General features: G+C 32.5%; 1 protein-coding gene across 1 annotated transcript; it reads left to right on the top strand.

Moving 5' to 3' along the window:
- Positions 1-11,376: 11,376 nt before the first annotated feature.
- LOC149482285 (RWD domain-containing protein 2B) lies at positions 11,377-13,175 on the top strand. Its single transcript, XM_089704079.1, has 2 exons — positions 11,377-12,313; positions 12,748-13,175. Exons 1-2 carry the CDS (start codon positions 11,545-11,547, stop codon positions 12,849-12,851), a joined length of 873 nt encoding a protein of 290 aa, XP_089560205.1. The 5' UTR covers positions 11,377-11,544; the 3' UTR covers positions 12,852-13,175.
- The last annotated feature ends 543 nt before the right edge of the window (positions 13,176-13,718 follow it).

Raw genomic sequence — 13,718 nt, 5'->3', positions numbered from 1 at the left:
GACGTTCACGAGGCTTCATAATACTATACTTTGATGCATTTTACTAATTACCGCTTGAGAGGAACTTGGTCATAAAATCTGCTGCTGGCTCCCGGACCAATATACTTGGTGCATTTGAAAACTAATTCACGTTCCAATTAAGCATCAGCATAATTCGGCATTGTGCGCCACTGAGTCGCATTATGCTCTGTAATTGGGAAACTACCATACTTAAACCCTTATTATATACTATCTATAGAGTGATAACAACCAAGTGGGAACAGTAGGCACAGGTGGGAACAACACGACGTTCCCGCCGCGAGCGCCGAGCGCTCGTAGTCGTGTGCTGTCGAAGTGCGTTGCTGTGGAATTTTTTTCATATTTACGAATAAACATGGTGAAATGTGCAGTTCTATCTAGCAAAAACGATACTAGAAAATGCACAAAATTGAAATCCAGTATCACATTTCATCAGTAAGTCGATTGTTATACTTATTTTTATGAAAATAAATCTAGCATCGCGGGGGTGAAGGGGAGGTGGAAGGCGGTCACGCGCAGGCTCGCTCGCGCGGCCGCGCGCCTCACTGCCGCCACGTGATCGTAGTGATGTGACCTGACCAACGCTGTACTCGATATAAAGTTTACTAGAAGAACTAATTATTTATTTAACTTTAAAATTAAAACTCTTTTAAAAATGTATTATAAATAAATTTGTGGTGTGTTTTGTATGATACACTTTCTCATATTATGAATGCGAATGTATTATCGTGTAAATGTAAAGTATGTAATGTTACGATATATTTTCGATATTTACGATATTTTTTAAGATTTTGATATAAGAATGGATAAAATTAAATAAAAAAATTATTAATATTTATTATATTATCATTTTAAACTATTAATTATTTCTTATTGTTATTTAACATTTTTAAAACATTATTTTTATTGTTTGATTTATTATTAAAGAAATAGCACTAAACCCGATCTTTTATTTTATTAACATTATTATTTAAAAAGTACTCACGTTTTTCTGATATTCCAATTAAACATATTTTTTACAGTACTTATAATTAATACAAGAAATATTCAAATGGAATAAACAAACTTAATTCAGTTGGTAAACAAATTTAAAATTACATATTTATACTTTACTAGCGGTCCGCCCCGGCTTCGCCCGTGGTACATGTTTACGTTTTCTCTACATAAAAACCATCCTCGTACTTCAAGGAATATAATAAAAAAAGAATTATCGAAATCGGTTCAGCCGTTCTCGAGTTATGCGCTTACCAACACATTTTGCGATTCATTTTTATATATAAGATTCATATATTTTTCCTTTAATAACTTATTGAACATAAAATTTACTTATGATACATATTTATAACTAGCTTCCGCCCACGACTTTGTACGTGCATCCCCGTTTTTCCCCGTTCCCGCAAGAATTTCGGGAAATCCTTTCTTAGCGGATGCCTACGTCCTAACATCTACCTGCATGCCAAATTTCAGCCCGATACGTCCAGTGGTTTGGGCTGTGCGTTGATAGATCACTATACCAGTCACCTTTGAGTTTTATATACAGGGTGTCCCAGCAACAGTATACTAAGCCTCAAGGAGGTTATAGTTTTGCATACGCTGAGTATGTAAAAAATACTTTTAAAATTCCAGACGAATTTTTTTGACAAATAGATGAATTCTTAAAACTCTATGTGTACACCCCTAACAAGCAACCCGCTCAAATTTGCCACCCGCACGTGAGCTATCGTTTAAGATTATGTTTTTATAGACAAAATGCTCACATTAGCGAAGCGGTATATGCCGGCTGGGTGAAGCTAGAGAAGAAAACATGGATTTTAAGGAAAAATTAAGCAAAAAAATTTTTGGCGTAATTTTGTTATTTTTGTATTTTTTACGTGATCAGTGTATACAAAACTACAAGTCCCTTCACGCTTAGTATACCGCTAGTGGGACACCCTGTATATATAGATTTACATAACTTATCGATAGTTCAACACGCAATTGATACCTACCCATCCCTATTTGTCACACACACATCTATATAGTATCTATAGCTCATCTGCCTACGATGCGCACTAAGCAATTTGTGCAATACACGCGCTATTGTATAGGTATATTAAGAAGAGCTGGAACGTCAACACATTTACACATTGCACATGTTAGGCCGGGAGATACTGACACAAAATTTCGGGTCATTTGTAACAGGATGGCGGTCTAGAGGGGCCAATAAAATCTTACAATGAGAAAAAAATCTTATACACATTCGTCACCTCCCACAGGTATGGCATTATCACAATTCTATTTATAATCATTCAGGAGTTGTTGAAAAAAAAATGTAGGGTGGTACAAATCGTTTGGCGAGAAAAAAAAATTCAAAAATTTGCAGATTTTCGGCGGTATGGTGGCCATTTGGAATCGTCCGAAAAGTATGGCATGGCGATTTTCGTAAATGTCTGCGCGATGATGATTACCTGTGCAAAAGTTAGCCTGGTACAAATGGTTGAATTGTTTTTTTTTAAATCAGCGCATCGCGTCGGTATGGGGGGCTGTAAGTTACACCGGAAAAGTATGGCATGACACTACCGCCTACATCTTTTTTATGGGCTATCGGTAAATTCTAAAATTTTTGTGTTACAAATCGTTTGACTTTCGCTATTTATCCGACGAGTTCGACTAACGCCCACGCGACTAGTCCGCCGGTACCAGCGTTCTGACCATCATTTTTCTTTTAGTCATTGCGTAATAAGACCTCTGTAGAACCGCCATTCTGTTACAAATGACCCGAAATTTTGTGTCAGTATCTCCCGGCCTATGTATGTGTCATATTTTGCAATTGTTTATAAATACAGGGTGATGTAATTGGTGTAGTACGAATATCTAAAAATCTATGAAGAATTTTGTGATACAGTAAATGGAAGAATTATAGACTATTTTACAGTATTTAATAAAATCATTTAATTTTTTGTTCATTTTCATTAGAAATGTCAATTTTTCTCACCGAGGTGGAAATTTGGATGATAAGGATCTTGTTAGAAAAATATAAATTTTGACTAAAATCGGCATTTTTTTTTTCAAAAATCAAATTACTAATTAATAATCAGAGTTATCACATTATTAAAAAAATAAGCCAAACTATACACCATTTTTACCTACTTGATGCAATCCTCAAAGATCATGGACATAGTGTATTGCGCCTTCCACCATACCATCCAGAACTCAACCCAATAGAGTTACTATGGGGCATAATTAAAGGGAAATTAGCATCACAAAATGTGAACTTTAACTTGAAAACTGTGGAAGCATTATTTAGAAAGGAATGTGGAAAGGAAGCAAATGCTATTAGTCTGGATATGTTTAGTGACGTTTGGAGAAAGACGCGAGAACATGAGGAAAAATATATTCAATTAGAACCAAAAGTAGATAATTACACTGACTCATTTATTCTCCTCCTTTTCTAATGGGTTTCATCCTACTACTATTTTTTTTAGTTTTTTATCATTTTGGAAGGGATTGGCCCTGGTGTATGTTGGGAGTGAGCGCACGTGTTATTTGTATTGTTTTTATGACCTGAAATTTAATTATTATTTGATAATTGAATAATTATTAATACTTTTATCTAATTGATTATTATTAGAATAAATATTTAACTTCTGTTCTTCGTGAGTACTGTGAACATGCCAGCTTTCCTTAATTGACCGATAATGATTGTAATATGTATATCAAGAAGCTTATATTATCTAATACACTGGAGATTGCACTATGACCATTAACTTGTCACAAGAAAATATAACCTTGAATGACGTCAGTGTTGTTTTTTGTCTCTTTCTGTGGGTGACCACACTGGTTTGTATATTCAGGATTTTTCGAAATAAAAAAACTAAAAATCATGGTCTATAAATAATAACGACATATATTTTTAACAGTATTTATATTTTAATATTACTGGTCAACTTACATGATTAATTATCATCTTTATAGGTACATACCATTTTAATTGGTAGAGAATGATAGTTTTAAATAACGCTTGATAACTTTTGATCTCATACTACGATTTTTTAATTAAAATGAGTGCTACATACATTAAAACATCGTTTTGGTTACTCAAGCTTCAGTCTAAAACTTTTCAATATTCCAAAGGGAGAGTTGCATCGCTAGTGTTGATGTGTGGTAACGATATTACAGTTCTCAGAAATTCGTATGTCTTTCAGGAGCTGTACTTACGGTTACTAATGGTTTCATGGTGGTTAATTATAATATAATTAAAATTACTTTATCAGTTGAGACGCAGTAACAAGAATGTGGTAAATAAAAAGGTATAGCACTTTTCAAAAGGTATTTTTTTTCTGGACCGTAATCCTCAGGCTTAAAATGCAAACTGCATATTCTGGCATGTTGATAAATTTTACCCTTGATAGGCACTATGGACAGCCATTTATTTCTTTTTGGAAAGCTGAAATAAGTAAAACGAAAAAAATTTGGTAAGTTAAAAGAACTATTAATTTCTATGTTAAAGAAGAACAAACATAAAACCACATGTGAGTGCAATATCGATGTCGTGCGTTGTTTCATTACTAGTATAAAAATCTTTGAAATGGTGTTCTAAATGTTCATCATAATTTTGTTAACTATTACAATATTTTCTCTTCGCTATCCGTAAAAACTCGTCATCATGGTTACCTTACTTGTTAAATTGGTTTATTGAAAAATGTTGAAATTATTAGGAAAAGAAGATAGATAGAAGATATTTAGCATGATTGATTACTAAAATGATGATAAAATTGACGATTTTTGCCATGAAAATGATTCTAAACAGGTAAATGCATGAGTATTGAGGAATATTGTAAATAGCGTAAATATATACACTTGTCTGTGAAATTTTATGCCAGAATTTGGTGTCCAAAAACTTCTGCAATTTTTCACAATGCAATACATTATTTATATTCGGAAATTATTTATTAAATACGCAACAATATTAACTTAAATATTCGAAGCGACGCAATTTTTTTGACACTTATGCCATATTGTCAAAGTGAGAGTTGCTATTATTTTATTATGGTAACTACCCATAATCAGGGAGTATCGCTTTTTAATACCTAATTGGTTCAGATACTTATTTTATTTAGCATAAATAATAATTGTCTCATCCAACAATGCTTCTGAATGACGTTGTTGGCAATTTATCAACAAACTCATGTACAAAAACTAACCTTTTGCACAGAATATTACAGCATATAGGTAAACCAGAATCTGATGGCAAATTGGGAAATCAAAATTTTGAGTGTGCAACCCTAGGGAAAATGGACTGAACGATCTTGATACTGCTTATTTTTTATTTTGTCCTCAACATCATTAGTCATATTACATAAGTGAACAATACTGTACTTAATAATGAGATATCCACTTAATATTATGTAGGTACATACTTATATGTATAATATCCATATTACTTTTATCTATGTAATACATACTATTATTTACACATACCTATATTTGTATATTCATTATCATTATGCCATGTAAAAATATGGATGTAATGATAATGTAGTTAGATCAAAACTAGATTGCTAATAATTTTTTATAAAATAAAATAAAAATAAAATAAAACTATGTTTATTTTCGTAAGTATTAAAGATACACACATTATAAAATTGACTTGGACAGCTTGGACTTGACGAATAGCCGTATTGGAAACTCCTGTAATAAGTTTTCATAAAATTATATTGTAAGTAATCAACAAACAATATTATAGTTACCTACTTATAATATTTTTGAAGTGAAACTTCTTTATCGGGGGTGGACAAAAATTTTGTGAGACATTTTTTGCGTTACGTTACGTTACGCCGCGCGCGTGACATTTTTGCGTTACGCCGTACTCGTGACTATATACATGTTATATTAAAGTGATCAGCAAAATCAAAGGGTTTGTTTTAATTCTAATTCCAGTGAATTTATAAAAATTAAATAAGTAATTACATCTATTTTTCTAATACTTAAGTGTAATAATGGTATTTATTTTTCTAAGTTATTTATGATTAACCTCACTTTTTGATTGTATTTTTCAATACACTAACACGTGGGTGGAATTATGGTATCTATTTAATTTAATAATTTATATAATATAATATATATAATTATATTATTTATATATTATATATATATTTATAAATTATTTATATAATTATAATATAATATATAATTTATAATTTAATTGTGGTATTTATTTTTCTAAAATTGTATTTAAATTAACCTCAGTTTTTGATTGAATTTTTTAAAACATTAATAAATCTATGACTCACGTTAACACGTGTTTGCTTGATTGGTGTTCATATATGATTTTGTGAATTCAATATTTATAAGAATAAACCTCAAACTCTTTATGTCCAATCAAAATATGCATGTGCTTTGTTTCTAAGAATTACAAAAGACCCTAAACTTTGATTACTTTTACGATAATAGCCATTGACTATTATACTGTGCCAGATGTGGATACAGTTACCTATTCAAATTGTTTACAATACAGCTGAGCCGGTCGTTCTACAGATATAATTCTCTAAAAATATTAACCAAATGTGGTCGCTTAATGCGGTATGTCGTAGTAAACAATGCCGTAAAAACCAATGTTTTCGATAAGGCGGTCATATAACATTCAGCAAGGACCTTTCATTTTGGTCAATTTAACCGGTATGTTGTTATAAACGATGTCGCCATAAACGGTTTTGACTGTATTTAAATAGGTAGCGAGGAGCGAAGCGACGAGCGTGTTAGACTAACGTATTTCTGTAATATTGTATACAAGCTGTGCCGCGCGGTTTCACCCGCGTGGCTATGCTCCTGTTGGTCTTAGTTACGAAGTAACTATTCTCTAATCTGTGGTCTTAGCGTGATAATATATAGCCTATATTACTCGTGGATAATGTAGCTATCGAATGGTGAAAGAATTTTTAAAATCGGTCCAGTAGTTTATGAGCCTATTCATTACAATCAATCAAACAAACAAACAAACAAAGTTTTCCTCTTTATAATATTAGTGTAGATAGTAAATTATTTTTTGAAAAATAAGGTCATAAAGAAGTTTCACTTCTTACGTGTGTACTCTAGTACACGCACACAATTTTTTATTTTAAGTATCAAAACGGGTAAGTCCAACTTACCAATAAAATATTCAAAATTGAAAATTGTGATGTGTTTGACCCTTCTTCATCGAATGTTTTTCTATACACATTTTAAACAACACCTCTTGCTTGTGATCGCAGCGGCTTTTTCGACATTTTCGAAGATTTTTTAGACAAAATCCTAAAAATTATTCATCAATTGCAAAGAAGACAAATAATTTGACAACCAAATTGATAGTTGTCAAATAAAATTGCCATATGAAAATCTTTTATTTCGTAAATATAACTATGCCATCAGATTCTGATAGACCTATACATAGTAGCCTTGGGAAAACTTCGTATTAACAGTGGCAATACCAAGTTAGGTGTGAAAGTGATAAAACACAACAATTTTCTTGTTACACGTCCGTCAATGTTCATACCGAAATCTCCAGTGTTTATGATATATGCTTCTTGACACCTTCTTGATGTATACTATACTCGAAGCCAAGAAGCTTATATCTAATACCACACCCCGGACACTCCATACAAAATGATCGTTTTGACAGTCACACTGTCTACAGTGTGACTGTCAAAAAGTGCAGTGCAGTGCAGTCTCTAGACTGCAAATGTGTGTGTTAACGCTTTATGGTTGGCACATTTGTGACTAGCGTAAAAAAAATTCGCGTTTTTCTGATGAAATACATCCGTAAACAGCACAATATCTAACCATTTTCTACGAAAAACGATAATCACAAATCCAAAATAATAAAATTACTTTAAGTCAATTTGATTAATGTTGTCAAACTTCGTTGCGTATCGTCCTTGCAGAAAAATATGGCCCATTTTATGTCTGATCGCGCGGGGGTGAGGTAAATTTAATTTTGGCGGGAGGCGGAGAGTGTCCGTTCTGTAGCGTTTAGCTACTATTATGTATTCTGTGCTAATACACTGGAGATTGTACTATGACCATTAACTTGTCACAAGAAAATATAACCTTGAATGACGTCAGTGTTGTTTTTTGTCTCTTTCTGTGGGTGACCACACTGGTTTGTATATTCAGGATTTTTCGAAATAAAAAAAAAATAAAAATCATGGTCTATAAATAATAACGACATATATTTTTAACAGTATTTATATTATAATATTACTGGTCAACTTACATGAATAATTATCATCTTTATAGGTACATACCATTTTAATTGGTAGAGAATGATAGTTTTAAATAACGCTTGATAACTTTTGTTCTCATACTACGATTTTTAAATTAAAATGAGTGCTACATACATTAAAACATCGTTTTGGTTACTCAAGCTTCAGTCTAGAACTTTTCAATATTCCAAAGGGAGAGTTGCATCGCTAGTGTTGATGTGTGGTAACGATATTACAGTTCTCAGAAATTCGTATGTCTTTCAGGAGCTGTACTTACGGTTACTAATGGTTTCATGGTGGTTAATTATAATATAATTAAAATTACTTTATCAGTTGAGACGCAGTAACAAGAATGTGGTAAATAATAAGGTATAGCACTTTTTAAAAGGTATTTTTTTTTCTGGACCGTAATCCTCAGGCTTAAAATGCAAACTGCATATTCTGGCATGTTGATAAATTTCACCCTTGATAGGCACTATGGACAGCCATTTATTTCTTTTTATTTCATTTTTGGAAAGCTGAAATACGTAAAACAAAAAAATATTATAACCTAATATTTTTTAAAAAAAGTATAAATTTCAATGTAAAAAAGAACAAACCACAATATGTGAGTGCAATAACGATGTCGTGTGTTGTTTCATTACTAGTATAAAAATTTTTAAAATGGTGTTCTAAATGTTCATCATAATATTGTTTAGCAATATACAGGGTGTCCCAAAAAGTAGTGATGAACGGAAGCTGGGAGGTAGAGGACCTAAAGGGCTATCCGAATCACCCCCATGTATGTTATGCGATTTTTCGTATTTTCGGAGTTATGACGTTTTTTTCAATTTTTCACCTATCGCCGAGTACGGTGATATTTTCACTCATGGTGACGTCAATTATTGCGGAAGGTGCTTGATTTTTTTTGTGTGCTAAGCTGAAAGATAGGCCAATTCAGTATGGTAACATTTACTATCGTTAGATCTTTGAATGGAATAAAAAAAAGAATTAAAATGCCAAGAAAGATAAAATTACCCAGTATGTTCTCCACTTCAAGGGCCCGTAAAAAAATAAAATCACATAAAAAAAGTTTTCCATTTGGCTTTTAAAAACTTGCTCTATCTATCAGGTAGCTACCCTGAAAATTTCATTTTATTATTCAGAAGGCTTCAATCGAAAAATTGAAATCTAAATGAGGTAAGTGCAAAAATTGAATTAACATGATGATTAATAAAAACAAATTAAAACCAATAACAAGGTGTTTAATTACCAGAAATTTTTAAAATGACCCCGCTATTGCTCAGTGCAAGTGCGACATCACCGTAAAAAGTTGTCTTTTAAATGTCTGAATGCCCTTTTATCATTTTTAATGGTTTCTTCTGCTACTATGAATTTCCAGGTTATTTCGTTCAAATTGTGGCAGTCTCTCGTCTTTGTAGTATCCCCACGGAAAAAAATCAATAGGGTTTATGTCCGGGGACCGTCGAGGCCAGGCTAAAGGGCAAAGATACCCTGAAAGATGGATTGGTCGTTGCAGCCTGCGCATGCGCTGGTGACGCCTGCCTTAAAGCCTGGCCTGCACGGTCCCTCGACCTAAACCCCATTGATTTGTTTCAATGGGGATACTAAAAAGACCTCGGCTACTTGAGAGAATGCTACAATTTGGACGAAATAACCCGGAAATTCATAGTAGCAGAAGAAACCATTAAAAATGATAAAAGGGCATTCAGACATTTAAAAGACAACTTTTTACGGTGATGTCGCACTTGCATTGAGCAACAGCGGGGTTATTTTAAAAATTTCTGGTAATTAAACACCTATTTATGGGTTTTAATTTGGTTTTAATGATCATCATGTTAATAAAATTTTTGCACTTACCACATTTAGATTTCAATTTTTCGATTGAAGGCTTCTGAATAATAAAATGAAATTTTTTAGGGTAGCTACCTGATAGATAGAGCGAGTTTTTAAAAGCCAAATGGAAAACTTTTTTTATGTGATTTTATTTTTTTATGGGCCCTTGAAGTTGTGAACATACTGGGTAATTTTATCTTTCTTGGCATTTAATTCTTTTTTTATTCCATTCGAAGATCTAACGATAGTAAATGTTACCATACTGAATTGGCCTATCTTTCAGCTTACCACACAAAAAAAAATCAAGCATCTAGCGCAATAAGTCACGTCACCATAAATAAAAATCTCATCGTACTCAGCGATAGATGAAAAATTGAAAAAAATGTCATAACTCCGAAAATACGAAAAATCGCATAACATACATGGGGGTGATTCGGATAGCTCTCTAGGTCCTCTACCTCCCAGCTTCCGTTCATCACTACTTTTTGGGACACCCTGTATTATCGTCGCTATCCGTAAAAACCCATCATCATGGTTACCTTACTTGTTAAATTTGTTTGTTGAAAACTTGTTGAAAAATGATGAAAGTATTAGGAAAAGAACTTATTTAACATGATTGCTTAGTAAAATGATGATAAATTTGACGATTTTTGCCATTAAAATGATTCTAAACAGGTAAATGCATGAGTATTGAGGAATATTGTAAATAACGTAAATATACACTTGCCTGTGAAATTATAGGCCAGAATTTGGTGTCCAAAAACTTCTGCAATTTTTCACAATGCAATACATTATTAATATTCGGAAAATATTTATTAAATACGCAACAATATTAACTTAAATATTCGAAGCGACGCAATTTTTTTGACACTTATGTCATATTGTCAAAGTGAGAGTTGCTACAATTTTATTATTTTTACTACCCATAATCAGGGAATATCGCTTTTTAATAATTGGTTCAGATACTTATTTTATTTAGCATAAATAATAATTGTCTCATCCAACAATGCTTCTGAATGACGTTGTTGGCAATTTATCAACAAACTCATGTACAAAAACTAACCTTTTGCACAGAATATTACAGCATACATAGTAGCTTTGGGAAAACTTCGTATTAACAGTGGCAATACCAAGTTAGGTGTGAAAGTGATAGAACACAACAATTTTCTTGTTACACGTCAAATGTTCATACCGAAATCTCCAGTGTATAGATATAAGCTTCTTGCTCGAAGCCTAAACCGCACAAGAAACACTCTACGAACTGTCATTAAATGACGTTTAACGTTTTACAAGATGACGGCAATCGGCAATCGGATGACAATTGACATTATTCACACATTAATATAAAATATTTAAATTTGTTTTACTTTATAGTTATTAAACATGAATAATACTGTATTAAATTTTGAATTGTGAAAATAACTACAACTTCTATGCTAGTGAACCATTTAATTTCCTTGATAATATTACAATGGAAAGTGACGAAATGAAGGAAAAACTGTTTTCCTGCTTATCTCAACAAATGAGTGAAATCGAGTTATTAAATTCAATGTATCCAAACAAGGATGAATTAATTTTTACAGATGCCTCTATTTTAGAAGAAGTTAATGATTTTCTAGATAATAAAACTGATTACACACCAAGACACCTAGACTTCATATTATATCTTTTTTTACAAAATATGAAATTGGAGATTTCAATCAATTTACCTACCTTCTACCCTGAAGATGAACCAGACATTTACATAAGATGTAATCAAATGAATCGACAACAAGAATCAAGATTGAATAGAGGGGCTGTAGATTTTGTAAAATCTAATCATAACAATGAACCTTGCATTTACTCAATTGTAGCATGGATACAAGATAATGTAGAAGAGATAAGTGAAGTAGAAGAAAGCACTCAAGAATTAAAAGATGACCATATAAAATATACAGAAGAGGTAAAGTTTGCCAGATATTGGATATTTTCACATCATATTTATAATAAGAAAAAACGAGAAGAAATTGTGAAGCTGGCTAGAGAGCTGAAATTAACTGGATTTTGTTTAAGTGGGAAGCCTGGAATTATATGTATTGAAGGAAATGAAAATGACTGTAAAGAATGGTGGAAAGTGATAAAATCTATGAATTGGAAAAAAAATGTTGTTAGAAAAATAGAATTATTTGATATATCCCAACAAACAAATGAACAACGATTTTCAAAATTTGAAGAAATTGCATTTCAAAATTCATCTAGTCGTAATAATAAGGGTGCACTCACACACATCAGTCACCGTCAAGTCACCGATGACTGATCGGTGACGGTTTGTGTACGTATCCACAAACACCAGTCACCGTCATGTTGTCCGTCAGTCACGTCGCCGGTTTGACTGAATCATTGAACACATACATCAGGTTAGTCAGTGATTAGACGTGTGTCACGCTAGAGAACATGTAGCAATTGACGGTAGCACGACGCTGACTGAACTGAGACGTGACGGCACCGGGTGAGTGGGGATAAAAGTATGATACATGTATGGAAAGATTATTTGACGTGCCTGACCGGTGACGTCACTGATAGATTTCGTGCCGGCGACTGTCGTGTGGGAACAGAGTCATACTAGAACTATTGATACATATTTTTTTTTAATCCTGTCCGGTGACGTGCCGTGACGGTGACTGATGTGTGTGAGTGCACCCTAAACATGCTGATATGAGTGGCTTCTCCAAATATATAGAGGAATATAACTTAACAGAAGCATTCAATGACTTTTTTGGCTTTTCCAATAATACTTGACATTACCCCGCTATTCAATTCTTAACACATTTTCACAACATCATATTGTCCAAACTATGGCAATTACAATAAACTTAATCTGATGTTGCCCATACCTTACCCAAGAAGTGGATAGGCAATGTTCATAGATTATAATAATTGCCATTCTGTTGATGGAGTGATACTTATGATATATACGTATATCAATCTGGTTTCTATTTAGAAAAAAAAAATGTGTGCTGGTGCAAGATTATACAATTTTCACAAATATACCTATATAGTCATATTATATATTTTTTTAATGTAATTAGGTATTTTATTTTTATAAGAATTTATTAAAAGTTACTACTTTTTTTTGTTTTTTAACCGAAAATGTGATAAACTGTACAAATAAAGGGTGTCAAGCTGAGAAGTGTGGTTTTTTGTGGTTAGCTTAATATGGAACATAAAATATCTGAAATATCACTTATTATAGGGCTAGTAATTTTAGGTGTGGATTTTTAAAATCAGAAAATTATAAAGTTACTGCATTTAATATTTTGGAACGCATAGGTACTTATTACTGTGGAACACCCAACTGGAAGGAAGTTCTTTTCGTTTAAAAATAAGTATCATCATAAAAGAGGTAGGTATAATTAAATACTTTAACAATATTTAATTATTTAGGTGTGTGAAAATAAATTGAATACTTATGTGAATGAATGCTAATACACTAACACACAATTGTGTCATGAGGATTTTTCGTTCGACGACGACGATGCTCGCCTGGCCCTTTTAGCCAGCTGCAGCGTACAGTACGATACGGAACTTCGCTCCAAAAAGAAATCAGTCTAAACCATTGAGTTACTCTGTACTACATAGTACATAGTAACTCAAACCAGAAAGATA

This window comes from Colias philodice, chromosome 15 (genome assembly GCF_061535455.1).
Source record: "Colias philodice isolate Cphi_HAF_F1 chromosome 15, ilColPhil1 Martin Lab GWU primary, whole genome shotgun sequence".
Taxonomy (NCBI): Eukaryota; Metazoa; Arthropoda; class Insecta; order Lepidoptera; family Pieridae; genus Colias; species Colias philodice.
This window is presented reverse-complemented; position numbering and strand designations above follow the sequence as displayed.

Bases quoted from the DNA above. Each gene is read 5' to 3' on its own strand.
- LOC149482285 (XM_089704079.1), top strand. From the start codon at position 11,545: ATGGAAAGTGACGAAATGAAGGAAAAACTGTTTTCCTGCTTATCTCAA. The intron at 12,314-12,747 runs GTAATAATAAGG...GATGTGTGTGAG, and splicing joins ATTTCAAAATTCATCTAGTC to TGCACCCTAAACATGCTGAT.